The sequence below is a fragment of the Ornithorhynchus anatinus genome, chromosome 8 (genome assembly GCF_004115215.2).
Source record: "Ornithorhynchus anatinus isolate Pmale09 chromosome 8, mOrnAna1.pri.v4, whole genome shotgun sequence".
Lineage (NCBI taxonomy): Eukaryota > Metazoa > Chordata > Mammalia > Monotremata > Ornithorhynchidae > Ornithorhynchus > Ornithorhynchus anatinus.
The window spans coordinates 66718431-66738607 of NC_041735.1; the positions used below are offsets into that span (position 1 = coordinate 66718431).

Sequence of the window (20177 nt, forward strand, 5' to 3'; positions counted from 1 at the left end):
CAATCATTTTCTCCGGTCTTTATGACGCGATGGCGTTGTGGTTCATAATCTGAGCTTCGCACTTAGCGTAACATACCTCCGTTCCTTCCGGGTGGGCAAAGAGGGGTCCGGGAGCTTGGAGCGTCATCCCGGATCTTCCCGATGGCGGTCCAGCTGAGAACTGAGGATCGCAGAGCCCCAAGCGGAACACAAGCCATAATCCATAACCATAAATTGTCTTTCTCACCTCTTTCTCACCTACCCTAGGAGTCTAGAAATCTATATAAATACCCATCACAGCAGCCTGGCCTACTGGAAAGAGCATAGGCCTGGGAGTCACAGGACCTCGGTTCCACGTCCAACTCTGCCACTTGCCACTTGGGGACGTCACTTCACTTCTCTGGGCCTCAGTTTCCTCCTCTGTAAAATGGGAGTTCAGTGCCTACTCTCCCTCTTACTTAGACTGTGAGCCCCAGACTGTGAGACTATATCGGACCTGATTGCCTGGTGTCTGTTCAAGTGCTCAGTACATAGTAAACACTTGACCGGACCTGATTATCTCGTGTCCGTTCAAGTGTTCAGTGCCTATTAGGCACTGAACTAATAATAATAATGTTGGTATTTGTTAAGCGCTTACTATGTGCCGAGCACTGTTCTAAGCGCTGGGGTAGACATAGGGGAATCAGGTTGTCCCACGTGGGGCTCACAGTCTTCATCCCCATTTTCCAGATGAGGGAACTGAGGCACAGAGAAGTTAAGTGACTTGCCCACAGTCACACAGCCGACAAGTGGCAGAGCTGGGATTCGAACTCATGAGCCCTGACTCCAAAGCCCGTGCTCTTTCCACTGAGCCACGCTGCTTCTCTATACTGCGATTATTATTATCATCATCATTATTACTATTACTATTGGTATCGTTACCCTTTAGCAGCTTACAGCCTTTGCTCCTTTTCCGGAAATAACGATACTATAGTCTCAGTTTCTTAGTACCGTTCATCGTTGCTTTTAGGATTGGCGATACAGAGATCGCGACCTCCTGTACATAATAATTGTGGGGTTTGCTAAGCGCTTACTATGTGTCAAGCGCCGGTCTAAGCGCCGGGGCTGAAACAAGGTACACCAGTAGGACACAATCCCCGTACCGCACCACTGTTTCTTCCTGCTCTCGTCTCTAATGATTGACTGACTCAGGATAACTCGTCATATTGTCTTCTCCCAAGCACTTAATACAACGTTTTGCACACAGTAAGCATTAGATAAATACGATTGATCAATCAGAAGCATGATTTCTAAATGGTAGATCTGAATGTAGACTAAATACTTACTCTAAATACCACTGAATACTTAAATATCCTAAAAATCTCGACTCCACAAAGCACCGATTCTCATAACATCAGCGATCAAATTTATCTTCCACTAGAAGAGCACTTCCCTTGGCTTTTAGACTCCCTCCCCGAGAATGAAACACTTAGCATTTTTATTGTCTTGCAACAAGATCATCAAAGCCAAGTTTCAGGCCGCAGGACAGTTTTTAATTCCTTTCTGTATTAACCTTTTAAAAAATGTTTATCCCTTTCGGGTCAAACAGGTCCCAACCCTCCTTTATTCAAGTCCAGGCAGGGCCAGGATTCCGTATCTTTGTCGCTCCTGGTATAATTGGGCAATTTACTCATTTCTGACAATTATCACCACGTCTGAGGTTGGGCTCAGCAAACGCCCATATATGCAAATGTCAGTCGATCACTGATGCTTTGTAAAGGTCACAGATATCAAGTCATTTTTAGTCATTCCGAGTAATAATTAGAAACTTCCACACCTTGTTAAGAATGAATAAAATCACCTTTCTAATAAAAACCAGACTGTAGAAAGCAGGTAAAATGATGACTGCACTGAAAGAAAATTCCCCAAGGCAAAAGCATTTGAGTTTCAAGGACTATTATGAACTGTTTCCTCCCTGAATTTCTTTTCGGACCAGTAAAACGAATCCGTCGGTCCCTCTCGTTGCTCCAAAGCGGCTCAGATCGGCTACTGGGAGAATCGTCAAAGAGAGGTCGATCAGTCCAGTCAATCGTATTTATTGAACGCTCACTGTGCGCAGAGCCCCGTACTAAGCGCTTGGGAGAGGACGATGAGACAGGGTTAATGTTGGTATTTGTTAAGCGCTTACTTTGTGCAGAGCACCGTTCTAAGCGCTGGGGTGGACACAGGGGAATCAGGTTGTCCCACGTGGGGCTCACAGTCTTCATCCCCATTTTACAGATGAGGTCACTGAGGCACCGAGAAGTTAAGTGACTTGCCCATAGTCACACAGCTGACAAGTGGCAGAGCCAGGATTTGAACCCATGACCTCTGACTCCAAAGCCCATGCTCTTTCCACTGAGCCACGCTGCTTCTCCAGGGTTAGTAAGACATGTTCCCCGCCCACAAGGAGCTTAGAGTCTAGAGGAGAAAATGTTGAGTCGCTGAGGTTGGAAGGCTTCTCCAACCTATCGTGAGGGTTCTCATCTCAGATCTGGGTCTGGATTGAGCTAGGTGTGGCTTATGATATTGATATAGATTAAATATGTCTGTATAATATAATACTACATAATAATAATAATGACATTTGTTAAGCTCTATGGCACAGCTGAGGAAACTGAAGGACAGACAAGTGAAGTGACTTGCCTAAGGTCACACAGGAAGCAACTGGCAGAAGTGGGATTAGAACCCAGCTCCTCTGACTCTCAGACCCGTGCTCTTTCCACTGGGCTACACTCCCTCTCTGTCCGCCCTTGGGTCCAGACCCTAGAGTTTTCCAACTGCAGTGGGTCGAATCCACAAAAAAGAGGATGGGTGGGATATCCAGTCCGATGCAGGGATTTCATGAAATATAGCAGGATAGGTTACAAAAACTGTAGACTGTAGGTGTGGATGCTGTAGGCTCTAAGTTTCTTGTAGGCAGAGATGACGTCTACAACTACATTTTATTATATTCTCCCAAGTGCTCATTACAGAGCTCTGTATATAAGCGTTCGATAAATATGATGGATTGATTGATTGACTGGCAAACTGGAAAAGTAGAAGGAAGGAGTCAGAGACCCTGCTCCTTAACAGCTCTGCTCTGCATAATTTTTGGTGATGTTAAAGGGGACTTTACCCTTTTTTATGTTTTTTTTTAAGCTCTTACTATGTGCCAGGCACTGTACTAAGTGCTGGGGTAGATACGAGCAAGTCAGATTGGACACGGTCTCTGTCCCGCATGGGGTTCACAGTAAATCGACGAGCGAGGGCAACGCGGAAGGGGAGAAGAGGAGGTGGGGGCCTAGTTGGGGAAGGCTTCCTGGAGGAGGTGTAAATTCAATAAGACTTTGAAAGTGGAGAGGGCGGTGATCTGTTAGATATGAAGAGGGAGGGCGTTCCAGGCCAGAGGCGGGAGGTGGGCGAGAGGTCGGCGGTGAGATAGACGTGATGGAGGGACAGTGGGTATGTTGGCAGTGGAGGAGTGAAGTTCGCGGGCTGGGTTGGCGCGAGGAGAGGTAGGAAGGGGTGAGGTGATTGACGGCTTTAAAGACCACGCTACTTCAGGTGCTCTTTAAGGTCAGCAATAGTGTCTACCAACTCTCCTCATTGTAATAATAATAATGATGGTATTTGTTAAGCGCTTACTATGTGCCAAGCACTGTTCTTAGCGCTGGGGTAGATACAGGTAATTAGGTTGTCCCACTTAGGGCTCACAGGCTTCATCCCCCTTTTACAGATGAGGGAACCCAGGCCCAGAGAAGTGAAGCGACTTTCCCAAAGTCACACAACTGGTAAATGGCAGAGTGGGATTAGAACCCACGACCTCTGACTCCCAAGCCCGGGCTCTTTCCACTAAGCCACGCTGCTTCTCGCTGTAGCCTCCCATTCATTCAATCGTATTTATTGAGCGCTTACTGTGTGCAGAGCACTGTACTAAGCTCTTGGAAAGTACAATTTAGCAACAGATAGAGACAATCCCTACCCAACAACGGGCTCCCAGTCCAGAAGAAGCTCTCAGTACAGTGCTCTGCACATGGAAGTGCTCAATAAGTACCACTGATTGATTGATTGAGGTTCAGTCTTAGAAAACTCGGTAAGCATTACCCGATAATGTACATATCGATTGACCCTAGCCTGACCTTTCCCGTTCAGCAAGTCTTCATATTGTCTCCTGTCCTTCAGGTTACGACAAGGAATGGAAATCTTGGGGTTATTTTTTCCAATATTGAGAGCTGATTTGATAAACTTCGCATCCAGAGACCTCTGGGTGCCACCGTGCCCTGCGAGATTGCGGCCCTGCGTCAGGGGACTGTGAGCCCCACGTGGGACAGGGACTCTATCCAACCTGATTAGCCTGTGCTTAGTACAGTGCCCGGCACATAATAATAATGTTGGTATTTGTTAAGCGCTTACTAGGTGCAGAGCACTGTTCTAAGCGCTGGGGGAGATACAGGGCAATCAGGTCGTCCCGTGTGAGGCTCCCAGTTTACAGATGAGGGAACTGAGGCACAGAGAAGTGAAGTGACTCGCCCGCAGTCACACAGCTGACAAGAGGCGGAGCCGGGAGTGGAACCCACGACCTCTGACTCCGAAGCCCGGGCTCTTTCCACTGAGCCACGCTGCTTCCAGCAAAGCCGATTATTGTTATTATTATGACACTGTAAGCTCATCCTCTAGACTGTAAACTCATCATGTCAGTCAGTCAGCCGTATTTGGTGTACGCTTCCTGTGTGCGGAGCGCTGTACTAAGCACTTGGGCCAGTACAGTACAACAGTAAACACTGTCAGGGAACAGGGAACATGTCAGCTACAGTGCACTCTCCCAAGTGCTGAGTTCAGGGCTCTGCAAACAGTGAGCACTCAATAAATACGGTTGATTGGTTGCTAAGTGGGAAGAGAGGAGCTTCTGGGATGAGCTTAATTATGAAATATTTTGTCCTGTTAACTGATTTTCTGCTTAAGGCTACCAGATCGCTGTGAGAGAGACAAAGAATGCTCTCTCTCTCTCTCTCTCTCTAGCCAGGAGAACTGAAGATATATACTTGTTTATAAATCCATTGTCTCATAGATAGATACAAACACACATATTGGCTCAGTGGAAAGAGCCCAGCCTTGGGAGTCAGAGGTCATGGGTTCGATTCCCGGCTCTGCCATTTGTCCGCTGTGTGACTGTGGGCGAGTCGCTTCACTTCTCTGGGCCTCAGTAACCTCATCTGTAAAATGGGGATGAAAACTGTGAGCCTCACATGGGACAACCTGATGACCCCGTATCTCCCCCAGCGTTTAGAACAGTGCTCTGCACATAGTGAGCGCTTAACAAATGCCAACATTATTATTATTATTCTCTCTGTCTCTCAGAGTACTGAGGATAAACACATTTTTAAACCCGCTACCTCATTGGTAGCCTTACACACATACTTTCTATTTTTCTTAGTTTCTGTTTCTCCCTCTCTTCCTCCCTCCTTTTTCCCTCCCTTTTCCTTCTCTCTCCCTCTTTGTCTCTCTCCAGGATTACCGAGGATAAACACGTTTTTAAACCTGCTGCCTCATTTAGTAGCCACATACCCATTAGGGGAAGCAGCGTGGCTCAGTGGAAAGAGCCTGGGCTTGGGAGTCAGCGGTCATGGGTTCGACTCCCGGCTCTGCCCCTTGTCAGCTGTGTGACTGTGGGCGAGTCACTTCACTTCTCTGTGCCTCAGTTACCTCATCTGTGAAATGGGGATTAACCGTGAGTCTCACGTGGGACGACCGGATGACCCTGTGTCTCCCCCAGCGCTTAGAACAGTGCTCTGCACATAGTAAGCGCTTGACAAATACCAACATTATTATTATTGTTCTCTCTCTCTCTGTGTCTCTGTCTCGCTCTGTCTCTTCATCTCTCCAGGAGAAGCGAAGAGAAACACATGTTTTTAATCCCGCTGCGCCTTTGGTAGCCAGGGATTGGGTCTTCCACCGGGTGAGAAAGACGGAGGTTTTTGCTCAACTGTCTCCCTGCTGTGTTTTCAGGAGACACCACCATAAGGAAGCAAACTCGAACCCGGGTCATCATTCAACTTCCGGCCAACGGGGGCCGCGAATGTCCCGACACCTTGATTGAGGAGAAGGATTGTGAGCCCCCTCCGGTCTGCCAGGAATACAGGTAACATACTAATAATCCAGAAGCAGCGAGGCCTAATGGATAGAGCAGGGGCCTGGGAGTCAGAAGGATCTGGGTTCTAATCCCGGCTCCGCCACTTGTCTGCCGCGTGACCTCGGGCAAGTCACTTCAGTTCTCTGGACCTCAGTTCCCTCATCTGGAAAATGGGGATTGAGACTGTGAACCCCATGTGGGACATCAGTCAGTTAATCAGTGGTACTCATTATTATCGTCATTATCATTATTTTTATATTTGTGAAGTGCTGTGTGTCAAGCACTGTTCTGTTTTGGGTTTTATTTTTCTTTAATGGTATTGAAGTGCTCACTGTATGCTAAGCACTGTTCTGATCACTGGGGTAAATACAAGCTAAACAGGTTGGACACAATCCGTGTCCCCTGTGGGGATCCCAGCCTCAATCCCCATTTTATATTTGAGGGAACTGAAACCCCGGCAGGTTCAGTGACTCGCCCAGGGTCACTCAGCAGACAGATGGGGGTGGTGGGATTAGAACCCAGGTCCTCTGACTCCCAGGCCCGTGACTTTTCCACTAGGCCATGCTGCTTCTGCTCACCGATACAACCTAATCGGATTGAACACAGTCCCTATCCCACACGGGGCTCACGGCGGGAAGGCGTGTTTCCTGTGTGCAGAGCACTGTACAAGAAACTATTCCTGCCCACTGCGCTTAGTATAGTGTCTGGCACTTAGCAAGCGCTTTCCAAATACCATCGAATTAAAAAAATAGATGAGAAGGTTGACCGGTGGGGGGGGGGGGGTCCTGCTGACATCCTGTGTAGCGGATCCGTACTGCTGTTGCTGACGCTCCTCTCTTACTTTTCCCTCTCAGTAGAAGCGATTCCTTCCCTTAGCGCTCAGTATAGTGCCTGGCACATAGTAAGTGCTTAGCGTAAAATCAAATAAAAAGATGAGATGGAGGGCCTGCTGACATCCAGTGTGGTGGCTCTTCGCCGCTGCTGCTGACGCGCCTCTCTTCCTTTTCTCCATCCCCGACTTTGGATTCCTCCCTAGGTGGAAGTCCCACAAGTGGCGGCGTTGCCAGCTGGTGCCCTGGACCGTGCGCCAGGACAGCCCCGGTGCCCACGAGACGTGCGGACCGGGGCTGCAGGCCAGAGGTGAGGACGTCCCGGCGCGCCGCTCCTCGCCTCCTCTCCCTCCCTTCCCCTCCCCCTGCGCCCCGCTCAAGCCAGCGGTCCGACCCATGGGTGTACATCCCTCTAGATGTAGGCTGGATGTGGGCCGGGAATTTGTCTGTTTACTGTTGTATTGGACTCTCCCAGGTACTTAGTACAGTGCTCTGCAAACAGAAGCAGTGTGGCTTCGTCGTAAGAGCACAGGCCTGGGAGTCAGAAGGACTTGTCAGCTGCGTGACTGTGGGCAGGTCACTTAATTTCTCTGTGCTCAGTTACCTCCTCTGTAAAATGGGGATTAACTGTGAACCTCACACGGGGCAATCCGATGACCCCGTATCTACCCCAGCGCTTAGAACTGTGCTCTGCACATAGTAAGCGCTTAACAAATACCAACATTATTATTATTATTATTATTATTAATCCCCGTTTTGCAGATGAAGTAACTGAGGCTCAGAGAAGTTAAGTGACTTGCCCAAAGTCACACAGCTGACGAGCGGCAGGGTCGGGATTAGAACCCATGACCTCTGACTCCCCAGCCCGTGCTCTTTCCACTGAGCCACGCTGCTTCTGTGAGATCGAGAGACCTGGGTTCTAAATCTGGATCTACCGTGGGACCTCGGGCATGTCCCTTGAGCTCACCTCCTCCAGGAGGCCTTCCCAGACCCAGCCTCCCTTTTCCTCTGCTCCTCCTCCCCTCCCCATCGCCCCGACTCCCTCCCTCTGATCTCCACCCCTCTCCACCCCACGGCACTTTTGTATCTATGTACGTATTTATTATTCTATTTATTTTATTAATGATGTGCGTACATCTGTAATTCTATTTATTTCTATCGATGCTACTGATGCCCGTCTACTTGTTTCGCTGTCTGTCTCTCCGCTTCTAGACTGTGAGAAGGGATTCTAAACTGTTGGGAAGGGATTGTCTCTCTCTGTTGCCGAACTGTACTTTCCAACCGCTTAGCACGGTGCTCTGCACACAGTAAACCCTCAATAAATAGGATTGAATGAATGAATGATTGCTCTGTGCCTCAGTTTCCTCAAAAGTAAAATGGGGACGGAAGACCTGTTTTCCCCCCCTCTCCGACCGTGACCCCCCCCCCCCCCAGGTGGGACGGGGCTGGTGCCTGACCTGATTATCTTGCACCTCCCCCCGGCGCCCAGCTCAGTGTTTGGCACGTAGCAAGCGCCTCACAAGTACCGCCCTTATTATTGTTACTTTCAGGATTCGACTTCTGGCCAGCCAGGGGCCGGTGGTGACCGGGGTGCCCTTCCTCTGGTGACGAATCATCTCAGTTCGGGTTCTTGGCCCCTGTGCGGGCAGCGGCCCAACGTCCCCAGCCGGGTGGAGCAGGCCTGCCCGGCCCAGGCTTCGTCCCCGCCTCCCCCGGCCCCCCGCCGCCACCGCCCCGGACCCGAGGTTCTGAAAGCGGGACGGGGGGAGACCAGCTTCCTGTCCCGCACTTGTTCTTTCTCACTTTAATAGGAGGAAGTTGGTTTCTCAGAGCCAGTTTTCCTGCCTTTGAATGACCGTTTTTCCTCCACGCCCGGGCCCGGTGACATGATGGACGAGTTGGGGACTTTTTATTATAACCACCCATTTGTGCTAAGGCCCATGGTTATGTGTTTCTTTTGCTGGCAAATGGTATCCGTTAAGCCCTTCATTCCGTGTCAGGCACCGTACTAAACGCTGGGGCGAATACAAGCAAATCGGGTTGGACGCGGTCCCTGTCCCACGTGGGGCTCCCAGCCTCAAGCCCCATTTTACGGATGAGGGAAACTGAGGCCCGGAGAAGTGACGTGACTCGCCCGAGGTCACGCACAGCAGATAAGTTGCAGAGCCAGGATTAGAAGTCATGACCTTCTGAATTCCAGGCTGGTGCTCTCTCCACTAGGCCACACTGCTTCTCGGTGATGATGACCGTTGATAATGTTGGTATTTGTTAAGCGCTCACTATGTGCAGAGCACCGTTCTAAGCGCTCGGGTAGATACAGGGTCATCGGGTCGTCCCACGTGAGGCTCGCAGTCTTAATCCCCATTTTACAGATGAGGTCACTGAGGCCCCGAGAAGTGAAGTGACTCGCCCACAGTCACACAGCTGACAGGTGGCAGAGTGGGAATTCGAACCCATGACCTCCGACTCCCAAGGCCAGGCTCTTTCCACTGAGCCACGCTGCTTCTCAATGTTGAGGATGATGGCGACCTTGCATCCACCCTGGCGCTTGGCACATACTGCACCTATTACTATCATCATTAATAGTAGGGTGCTCTGCGCACGATAACTGCTTAATATTGCTTTATACTATATAGGAGATTTTTTTTGTGGTGTTCATTAAGCGCTTACCATGTGCCAGGCGCCGTTCCTGAGGCTGGGAGAGATGGGGGTGGTGCTGAATGAAGGGAGCAAGTCAGGGTGAAGCCGAAGGGAGTGGGAGAAGAGGAAATGAGGGTTTAGTCAGGGAAGGCCTCTTGGAGGAGGTGGGCCCTCGATAAGGCTTTAAAGATCATTTTCTGTCAGATATGAAGAGGGAGAGCGTTGCAGGCCTGAGTCGGGATGTGGGCGAGCGGTCGACGGCGAGATAGATGAGACGGCGCTACCGCGAGGAGGTTGGCGTCAGAGGAGCGGAGTGTGCGGGCTGGGTTGGTAGTAGGAGAGCGGCGAGGTGAGTTAGGAGAGGGCAAGGCGATTGACTTTTTTAAAGCTGACGGTAAGGAGTTTCTGTTTGATTTCTGATTATCGTTATTATTACTCGCATCGTGATCGCTACTGCCATCGCGGCTCTCGCCTCCGGTCCCGAGGAAGTGGCCGAATCCCGCCGCGTGGCAGCCCCGGTACGTGGTCCTGAGGCAGACGTTCTCTCTGTCCCTTCAGCCATCAGCTGCCGCCGGCAGGACGGGGGCCCGGCGGAGGTGGGCGAGTGCCTGGGCCGGGCCGGCCCGCTGCCCCCGCTCACCCAGCCCTGCCAGATCCCTTGCCAGGACGACTGCCAGCTCACCCCCTGGTCCCGCTTCTCCTCTTGCAACGGAGACTGTGGCGCCGTCAGGACGCGGAAGCGCCTGCTAGTCGGTAAGGGTCGGTGGGCCGGGCCCCCCCGGGGAGGGGACACCCATCACTACCATCCCCGACCCCCCCCGTGGGGGCCGCCAGAGGCCCAGGGGTGGCAGAGCGCTCCCCTCTGGGAGCGGGAGGACCCGGGTTCGGGTTCCAGCCCACTGCGAGACCCTGGTGTGGTCATTCACCCCTCCCGGCCCCGGTTTCCTCCTCCCCAAAATGGGGATGATAATAATGACCCGGGGTCTAATCCCGACGGCTCCACTGGTCTGCCGTGTGCCCTTGGACAAGTCACTTCACTTCTCTGGGCCTCGGGGACTTCAACTGTAAAATGGGGTTTGGGATTGAGCCCCGGGTGGGACGGGGACTATGTCCAACCTGCTAAACTTGTTTAGAACGGTGCTTGGCACATAGTAAGCATTTGACAGGTGACCATAATTCTTATTATTAATAATAATGATAATAATACCTGCCTCTTCCACCTCCCTCTGCCCTCACACATCATTAACGGGAGAGGCTGCGGGGGATACTAATGTTATTTTATTGCCATTGTTCTTGTCTGTCTCCCCCGATTAGACCGTAAACCCGTCAGAGGGCAGGGACCGTCTCTATCTGTTGCCGATTTGTACATTCCAAGCGCTTAGTACAGAGCTCTGCCCATAGTAAGCGCTCAATAAATACTATTGAATGAATGAATACTTTGAATAATAAGAATAATAGTGATTACAGTATTGGGAAAGGGCTTATTGTGTGGCAAGCACTGGAGTAGATACAAGGTAATCAGGTTGGACGTAGTCCCTGTCCCTCATGGAGAACTCACAAGTCTCCATCCCCATTTTACAGATGAAGTAACTGAGGCCCAGAGCAGTGAAGTGACTTGCCCACGCAGCAGGAAAAATGGCGGAGTCGGGATTAGAAGACACGACCTCTGACTTCCCAAGCTCGTGCTCTAGCCGCTAGGCCGCACTGCTTCTCTTTGGGTTTCAGTAGTTGTAAAAACGGAAAGAGCGTATGAGAACATCGCTACACTCCCCTACTATGCCCCGATCATCGTCCTTTAGAGAGCGGACCAGAAGCAGACCTTCAGGCCCTGGAGGACCCGTTTTCTGCAACGGGACTTGTGTTTTTCTTCATCCAGGAAAAAGCAAGAAGAAGGACATCTGCAAGAACTCACAGCTCTACCCATTGCTGGAGACCCAGTTCTGCCCGTGCGACAAGTACAGGGCGCAGCCGGTGGGCACGTGGTCGGACTGCATCCTGCCCGAGGCCCGGCCGGAGGGGCCGCAGGGGGCCAAGGTGCCGGGTGACGGCAAGGAGTGTGGCCAGGGCTACCGCTACCAGACCATGGCCTGCTACGACCAGAGCGGCAGGCTGGTGGAGACCTCACGATGCGACAGCCACGGTAACCGAAAGACCCCGGGGCTGGGGAGCGGGTCGGGGGGTGTCCGGGGCGGGGGGGGGGGCGGGTGGGGTCCCGTCGGCCTCCCTCCTCTCGTCTGCCTTCGGAAGCACCCCGGGCCGGGGTACAAGAAGGTTCTGGGAAATTCTTGGGGGAGCCGGGAGCCCTCCCTCATTGGAAAGACCCATTCATTTCATCGTATTTATTGAGCGCTCCCTATGTGTGGAGCACTGTACTAAGCACTTGGGAGAGTGCGACAGTGAAGGGACACGGTCCCGGCTCACAACGAGCTCACGGTCTAGAGGGGGAGACAGACATTAATAGAAATAAATTACGGATGCGGACATGAGCGCCGTGGGTGCTGGGAGGGGGTTCGAATGAAGGGAGCAAGTCAGGGCGATGCAGAAGGGAATGGGAGAAGAGGAAAGGGGGCTTAATCAGGGAAGGCCTCCTGGAGGAGATTCATTCATTCATTCAATAGTATCTATTGAGCGCTTACTCTGTGCAGAGCACTGTACTAAACGCTTAGAATGTACAAGTCGGCAACAGATAGAGACGGTCCCTGCCCTTTGACGGGCTCACGGTCGAATCGGGGGAGACGGGCGGACGAGAACGATGGCGATGAATAGAGTCGAGGGGAAGAACGTCTCATAAAAACAATGGCAAATGAATAGAATCAGGGTGATGAACATCTCATTAAACGAAATAAAGTGATGAAGATATATACGGTTGAGCGGACGAGTACGGTGCCGAGGGGGTGGGACGGGAGTGGGGGAGGAAGAGAGGGAAAGGGGGGAGAAGAGGAGATGGGCCTTCAGTTAGGCTTTGAAGCAGGGGAGAGTACCCGTGTCTGTGGACAGTTGATCTTTGTAGTTATCGTTAACCCTAATGCGGAGCGGACACCTCACCGTGATTCGGTCAGATCTGTGCTCCATCCAGGCCGAGATTCTGTCACCGATAGCAGCCACTGGATAATTATCATTATTATTATTATAAATGACTGTGATATTTATTAAGCACATACTATGCACCGACCACTGAAGTAGATACGAAATAATCAGGTCAGACACAGTTCCTGTCCCAGTTGGGGTGCACAATCTTTAATCCCCATTTTACAGCTGAGGTAACTGAGGCCTAGAGAATAATAATAATGGCATTCGTTGAGCGCTTACTATATGCCAAGCGCCGTTCTAAGCACTGGAGGGGTCCAAGGGCATCAGGTTGTCCCACGTGGGGCTCCCAGTCTTAATCGCCATTTTACAGATGAGGTAACTGAGGCCCAGCGAAGTGAAGTGACGTGCCCAAAATCCCACAGCAGAGAAGTGGTGGAGCCAGAATTAGAACCCAGGTCCTCTGCTCCCAAGCCCGGCTCTTGCCGCTAGCCCATGCTTTAGCCCATGTTTCCTCTTAATAATAATAATGTTGGTATTTGTTAAGCGCTTACTATGCGCAGAGCGCTGTTCTAAGCGCTGGGGGAGATACACGGTAATCAGGTCGTCCCATGTGAGGCTCACAGTTAATCCCCATTTTACAGATGAGGGAACTGAGGCCCAGAGAAGTTAAATGACTTGCCCAGTCACACAGCTGACAAGTGGCAGAGCCGGGAGTCGAACTCATGACCTCTGACTCCGAAGCCCACGCTCTTTCCACTGAGCCACGCTGCTTCCACTTAAGCCGTGCTGCTTGCCACTTATGTTGCCTCCTCCATTCGAATAAGCCAGTACTGGTATTGATTGAGCACTTTCTGTGTGCAGGAGCACTTTACTAAGTGATTGGGAGAGAATAATAAGCCCGTCAAAGGGCAGGGACCGTCTCTATCTGTTACCGATTTGTACATTCCAAGAGCTCAGTCCAGTGCTCTGCACATAGTAAGCGCTCAATAAATACTACTGAATGAATGAATAATAGAGTTAGTAGAAATGATCCCCGTCCTCAACGAGCTTACGATCTCCTGTATACAGAGCACCGTATTGAGTGTTTGAAAGAACCATCGATTTGGTGGACCCCATCCCTGCCGTCAAGGAGCTTCCAGTCTAGCAGGAGAGACAGCCTCTAAAGCAAATTACACGTAGGGGAATTCTTTGTTTTCTTAAAAAGAGGCATAATGAAGTCTGATTTTCGAGGAGAATGTTTCTGAGAATGACGGGGCCAGAAGACAGCCGTATTTAATATAAGGGAGGGGAGCAATGCTGATTTTCTCTGCAGTGGCCGGGGATTGAAGGAGGCGGGGAGGAATTTCTTCTTCTTCATCAAATGCCGTCGAGTCTTTCCCGACCCATAGCGACTCCACGGACACACCCTCTTGAGAACATCCCATCTTCCATCAAAAAGTCGTTCTGGTATGTGTATCCGTAGGGTTTTCTTGGTAAAGATTTAGAAGCGCTTTACCACTGTCTTCTTCCGCGCCGTAAAAACTCGCGTCTCCGCCGATGTCTTCGATCGACGTTTTGATCCCTTGATCGTCCTCCTTTGATCTTTCCCGTGCCGCCGCTGCCCGGCACGGGTGAATCGACCTTGCTTAGGCCTTTTGGTGGAAGACTGGTTGAAGAACACAGATATCCTCCCATTTTTGTCCTCCTATAATAATAATGTCGGTAATTGTTAAGCGCTTACTATGCGCAGAGCACCGTTCTAAGCGCTGGGGGAGATACAGGGTCATCAGGTCGTCCCACGTGAGGCTCACGGTTAATCCCCATTTTACAGATGAGGTCACTGAGGCCCAGAGAAGTGAAGTGACTCGCCCACAGTCACGCAGCTGACGAGTGGCAGAGCCGGGAGTCGAACCCATGACCTCTGACTCCACAGCCCAGGCTCTTTCCACTGAGCCACGCTGCGCGATTAATAATAATCGTGTTAAGTGCTTACTAGTTGACAAGCACTGTACTACTACTACTAATAATGTTGGTATCTGTTAAGCGCTTACTATGTGCGGAGCACTGTTCTAAGCGCTGGGGGAGATACAGGGTAATCAGGTTGTCCCACGTGAGGCTCACAGTTAATCCCCATTTTACAGATGAGGTCACTGAGGCACAGAGAAGTGAAGTGACTTGCCTACAGTCACACAGCAGATGAGTAGATTAGATTAGAACCCATGACCTCTGACTCCCAAGCCCGGGCTCTTTCCACTGAGCCACACTGCTTCTCTAAACAATAGGGCCGTTACCCTACCAGCAGATCAGACCCAATGTGTGCACCTCATGTGGCGTACAGTCTAAGAGGGCGGGAGAACAGGGATTGAATCCCCATTTTACTGAGGCCCGCAGAAGAAAGCTATGCGATTTGCCCAAGATCAGTCAATCAATCAATCGTATTTATTGAGCTATTACTGTGTAGAGAGCATCACACTGTACTAAGCACTTGTCTTATGCCGTCGAGTCATTTCCGCCCCACAGCGACGCCACGGACACGTCTCTCCCAGAGCGCCCCGCTCTCCATCCGCAATCGTTCCGATAGTGGTTCCAGAGAGTTTTCTTGGTAAAAATATGGAAATAGTTTCCCATCGCCTCCTTCCACACAGTAAACTTGAGTCTCCGCCCTCGACTCTCTCCCGTGCCGCCGCTGCCCATCACGGGGGAGTTTTGACTTGTAGCCGATGGCCTGCCACCCGCTAGCCACTGGCCAAGCTAGGAATGGAATGGAAAGGCCCCGGCTTGACCCTCCCTCCCGTAGCCGAGACCGGTAGAGGACTGGAAACTCTCCAGGTGCCGCCCTGAGAGGTGTCTAAGCCTTCGGGAGAGAGTTGGTAGACACGTTCCCTGCCCACAGCAAGCTCGCGGGTCGCACAGCAAGCAAGCCGTGGCGTTGGAATTCATTCATTCATTCATTCAGTTGTATTTATTGAACGCTTACTGTGTGCAGAGCACTGTACTGAGCGGTTGGAAAGTACAGTTCAGCAACAAATAGAGACAGTCCCTGCCCACAACAGGCTCACAGTCTAGAAGAGGGGAGACAGACATCAAAACAAGTAAACGGGCATGAATAGCATCAGTATAAATAAATTGAATTAGAGAGATATTTACATCATTAATATGAATAAGTAGAATTAATTTATTGATTAAAGTAGTTTAATTTTTAAATAAATTGAATTAAATAGAATTAATGGGATTAGAACTCAGATCCTCTGACTCTCAAGCCTATGCTCGTTCCATTAGGCCACACTGCTTCTCTTCGCTGCATTTACTTCATCCAGCCATCCTGGCAAGGCTAAGGCGGAATAAATTACATTTCACATGGGGAAATCAAAGCACAAGGCAGCTCTGCCCTTTCAGATGAGAACTCCCGAGCCTGTTTTCTAGAGAGCCGTCTCTCTCATCACTGAAGTCATCTTTTGGCTTGTTTTCATTTCAGAAGGAGGTGCTTCGGACTAGATGTAGACGAGAAATCCCTCACAGCTGGATTCCTCGAACAAAGGAGAGAGTAGAGAATTCTAATTCTGACTTTAAAAGTCTGGCTTTGGCGAGGAATAAAAACCGTACTTTCCAAAGCGCTTAGGGCAGTCTTCTGCACAAAGTAAGTGCTCAGTGGATACCATTAATTGACGGCCTCGTGGTGAGAACACGGGCTTGAGAGTCAGAGGACGGGGGTTCCGATCCCGGCTCTGCCACTTGCCTGCCGTGCGACCTTGAGCAAATCACTTCACTTCTCTGGACCTCAGTTATGTCATCTTTAAAATGAGGATTAAGACTGTGAGCCCCATGTGGGACAGGGACTGTTTCCAACCTGATTACCTTGTATTTACCCCAGCACTTAGAACAGCTTGTCACACAGCTGACAAGTGGCAGAGCTGGGATTCGAACTCATGACCTCTGACTCCAAAGCCCGTGCTCTTTCCACTGAGCCACGCTGCTGGAACATGGGTGAAAGGTCATTAGTGAGACAGATGAGATGGAGGTACAGTGAGAAGGTTAGTATTAGCGGAGCGAAGTGTACGAGGTGGGTCGTAGTCGGAGTAGCGAGGTGAGTTAGGAGGGGGCGAGGGGATGGACAGCTTTAAAGTCGATGGTGAGGAGTTTTCGTTTGATGTGGAGGTGGATGAGCAACCGCTGGAGGTTCTTGAGGAGTGGGGAAACGTGGATTGAACATTTTTATAGAAAAATGTAGAAAAAACGTCTTGCCTAAGGCCACTCAGCAGATGTGGCGCAATCGGGATTAGAAACCAGGTCCTTCTGACTCTCGGGCCCGGGCTCCCCTAGGCCACGGTGCTTCTCAGCAGGCCACTTGCCTGCTGTGTGACCTTGGGCAAGTCACTCATTTCTCTGTGCCTCAGTTACCTCGTCTGTAAAATGGGGGTTAAGACTGTGAGCCTCATGTGGGACATGGGTTGTGCCCAACCTATTTAGCTTGTCTCTACCCTAGCACTTAGTACAGTGTCTGTCTTGTAGTTAGCACTCAACAAACGCCATAAAAAAATCTACAAGAAACTGAGGAAAAGGATGATTCTCAATGTGGACAGATAGATACAGATGCAGATGACATTTTACCCTAATGTGATCATATGCGGAAAGATAGCTTTAATAAGAAAATAAGACTGAAAAGCAGATCGAACTTTGGCCTCAAAATCATTCCGTAAATGGTACTTATTGAGCACCTGCTGTATACAGACCACAGAATATTGGACAGTTATCAACTATGTATTGGCAATCCATTTATGTGGGTTTCCATAGCTCACAGTGGAAGGATTTTAAGCTGCTCCTCTAGGCTTAGTAGGGAGTATATAAAATCACTTTAGCCCATAATGTCGAGTTCTTTTATAGCCAAATAAATTGGAATAAATTGAGGGGATTGATGGGCAGTCATTAGCATATGACTCTCCAATAATCACTGACCTTCAGTCTTCTAATGGGGATTAAATCACGATCATCAACTCCACCTCGCACACCCTTGGACTCAAAATCTCAGCATCGTGAACGTGTTGTGGGCAGGGAATGTGTCAGTTTATTATTGCGTTGTGCTCTCCCAAGTGCTTAGTGCAATGTTCTGCACCCAGTAAGGACTCAATCAGTATGACTGACTGATTGAGGCACATCCACTGCCCCCGGCCGTAGACTCCTGCCATCAGCTGCTGGTCAGCTACTGGTCAGCCATCTGAGGTCACTCAACAAATAGGCGTTGACCGGCTGACGTCACACTCGAGAATAATATTCGTAGTTGTTAAGCGCTTACTATGCGCAGAGCACCGTTCTAAGCGCTGGGGGAGATACAGGGTCATCAGGTCGTCCCACACGAGGCTCACAGTTAATCCCCATTTTACAGATGAGGTCACTGAGGCCCAGGGAAGTGAAGTGACTTGCCCACAGTCGCACAGCTGACGAGTGGCAGAGCCGGGAGTCTAACCCATGACCTCTGACTCTGAAGCCCAGCCCTTTCCCCTGAGCCACGCTGCTTCCCTAAAAGCTGCTTAGTCCAGAGGCCTGTTGTCTCTCCACTGGAGGCCAGGACCATCTGCTGGCATTACCGACCTCTCCTCTCGGAACAAATTGCAAGTTATTCCCAGAGGGAGATGCATCCACATCTGACCTTAGCGTCCCTGAAAATGATCGGAAATGGGGAAAAGAAATCAAAAGACAACCTTTACCAAACCTAAGCAGAAATGCCCGTCGGGTCTGGTGTGGAAAATGAGCCGAAGTGAGGAGAGTGCTTCTTGTAAGCAATTTATTTACCATCCTTTCTGGGATCGGATGTCTTTTATTTGATTCCAGGATGCTTCTCGCCCTCTGGCAAGATGGAAACAAATTATTGCAATATGCTGAAAGCTTTGGGGCACTTAGATCTAACTTGGAAAATTCGGTTCCCATAACTTCCTCCTTTCTTAGTTCCAAAGCCTCTTGGCTTTGCTTGCTTTTTTTTTTTCTGGTTTACAACATTTAGAACACTTAGGATGGGGCTGTATCCGTCTTTGTGATGGTATAGATCCCCTGGAGATAGAATGAGAGGGAGACAGAGTCCTTTTGGAGATGTATAGAAGATCATGAAGGATGCACCAACTTAGACAGAAAACTTGGGTGGTATTAAGACAAGATACTCAAATGCCAAAGGAGGACTACAATCACTTCTCTGGGATTGTCCAGGCAAAGTTACTAGAATTCCTCACCTTGGAAAAATATGTTGTCCTTTGTGACTCCTTTGCCTCCACTGCCCAAGGGATTGAAGTGAAATGTCCTAAAAAATAAGAGAAAATCAAGCCAAATAAGAGAAATTTTAAAAACTGAAGAGGGACTATAAACTCTTCATGGACACTGACTGTGTCATTCTTTTTTGCTAAACTTTCCCCAATGCTGCTGCTGCTTCTTAACAACAATAAGGAGAAAAACTGTTTTTTGTTGAGCGCTTACTTTCTGCCAAGCACTATACTAAGCATTGTGGTAGGTACACAGTAATCTGGTCCCACATAGGGCTCAGAAGCTAAAGTGGAGGAGGACAGGTAGCGAAATGAATTTAACAGAGAAGTTTAATGACTTACCCTAGGTCACAAAACAGACGAGTGGGGGAGCCGTGATTAGAACCCGGGCTTATTTAATGTTGGTGTTTGTTAAGCGCTTACTATGTGCCGAGCACTGTCCTAAGCGCTGGGGTAGACTCAGGGGAATCAGGTTGTCCCACGTGGGGCTCACAGTCTTAATCCCCATTTTACAGATGAGGGAACTGAGGCAGCGAGAAGTTAAGTGACTTGCCCAAAGTCACACAGCTGACAAGTGGCCGTGCCGGGATTCGAACCCATGAACTCTGACTCCAAAGCCCGTGCTCTTTCCACTGAGCCATGCTGCTTCTCAATTCACAGGCTTGGGCTCTTTCCACTAGGCCACAGCTACATTCACTCTTTCTGCTGCCTAGAAAAGTCTGTTGTATCCAGTGAATGTTCAATAAATACGATCACTATTTCTACAACTCCTCCTACTAGTGCTTAGTAAAGCCTTTGGAACATAGTAAACGCTTAAGAAATATTATCATCATCACACTGCTGCCGATTATATTACTAATAGTACTGCTACTGCTATTATTTCTATTATCATGGACATAGTCCTGTCCTCGGTTATTAGTGAAAGGGCAAGGTGAGCGAAATTTCATCCTTTTTCTCAAAGCATCGAAAGAATCTCCTCCCTCCTTGTAGGGTGCTAATGAGGTTGGGTAGATTTTCAAAAGCAATTCGTAATAATAATAATAAAGATGGTATTTGGTGAGCGTTTATTAAGTGCCAAGCACTGTTCTAAGCGCTGAGATAGATATAAGGTAATCTGGTTGTCCCACGTGGGACTCACAGTCTTCATCCCCATTTTAAAGATGAGGTAACTGTGGCACGGAGAAGTTAAGTGAATTGATAAGTGGCGGAGCCGAGAATAGAACCCGTGACTCTGACTCCCAAGCCCATGCTCTTTCTACTAAAGCCACTCTATTTCTAAAGAAACCAATTAACTGGATGAATTTCTATTTCATTTCCCAAACTCCAAAAGGGGTACAATGGCGT

At 49.7% G+C, this 20177-nt stretch overlaps 1 protein-coding gene across 3 annotated transcripts in view; it reads left to right on the forward strand.

Moving 5' to 3' along the window:
• Positions 1-20177, forward strand: part of THSD7A (thrombospondin type 1 domain containing 7A) — a 260690-nt gene that overhangs the window by 194351 nt on the left and 46162 nt on the right. For all 3 annotated transcript variants that reach the window (XM_029070443.2, XM_029070444.2, XM_029070445.2), the window contains 4 exons: positions 5986-6118; positions 7146-7249; positions 10138-10332; positions 11456-11719. In XM_029070443.2, the coding sequence (XP_028926276.1) occupies positions 5986-6118; positions 7146-7249; positions 10138-10332; positions 11456-11719 (696 nt within the window). The remainder of the gene's footprint in view (positions 1-5985; positions 6119-7145; positions 7250-10137; positions 10333-11455; positions 11720-20177) is intronic.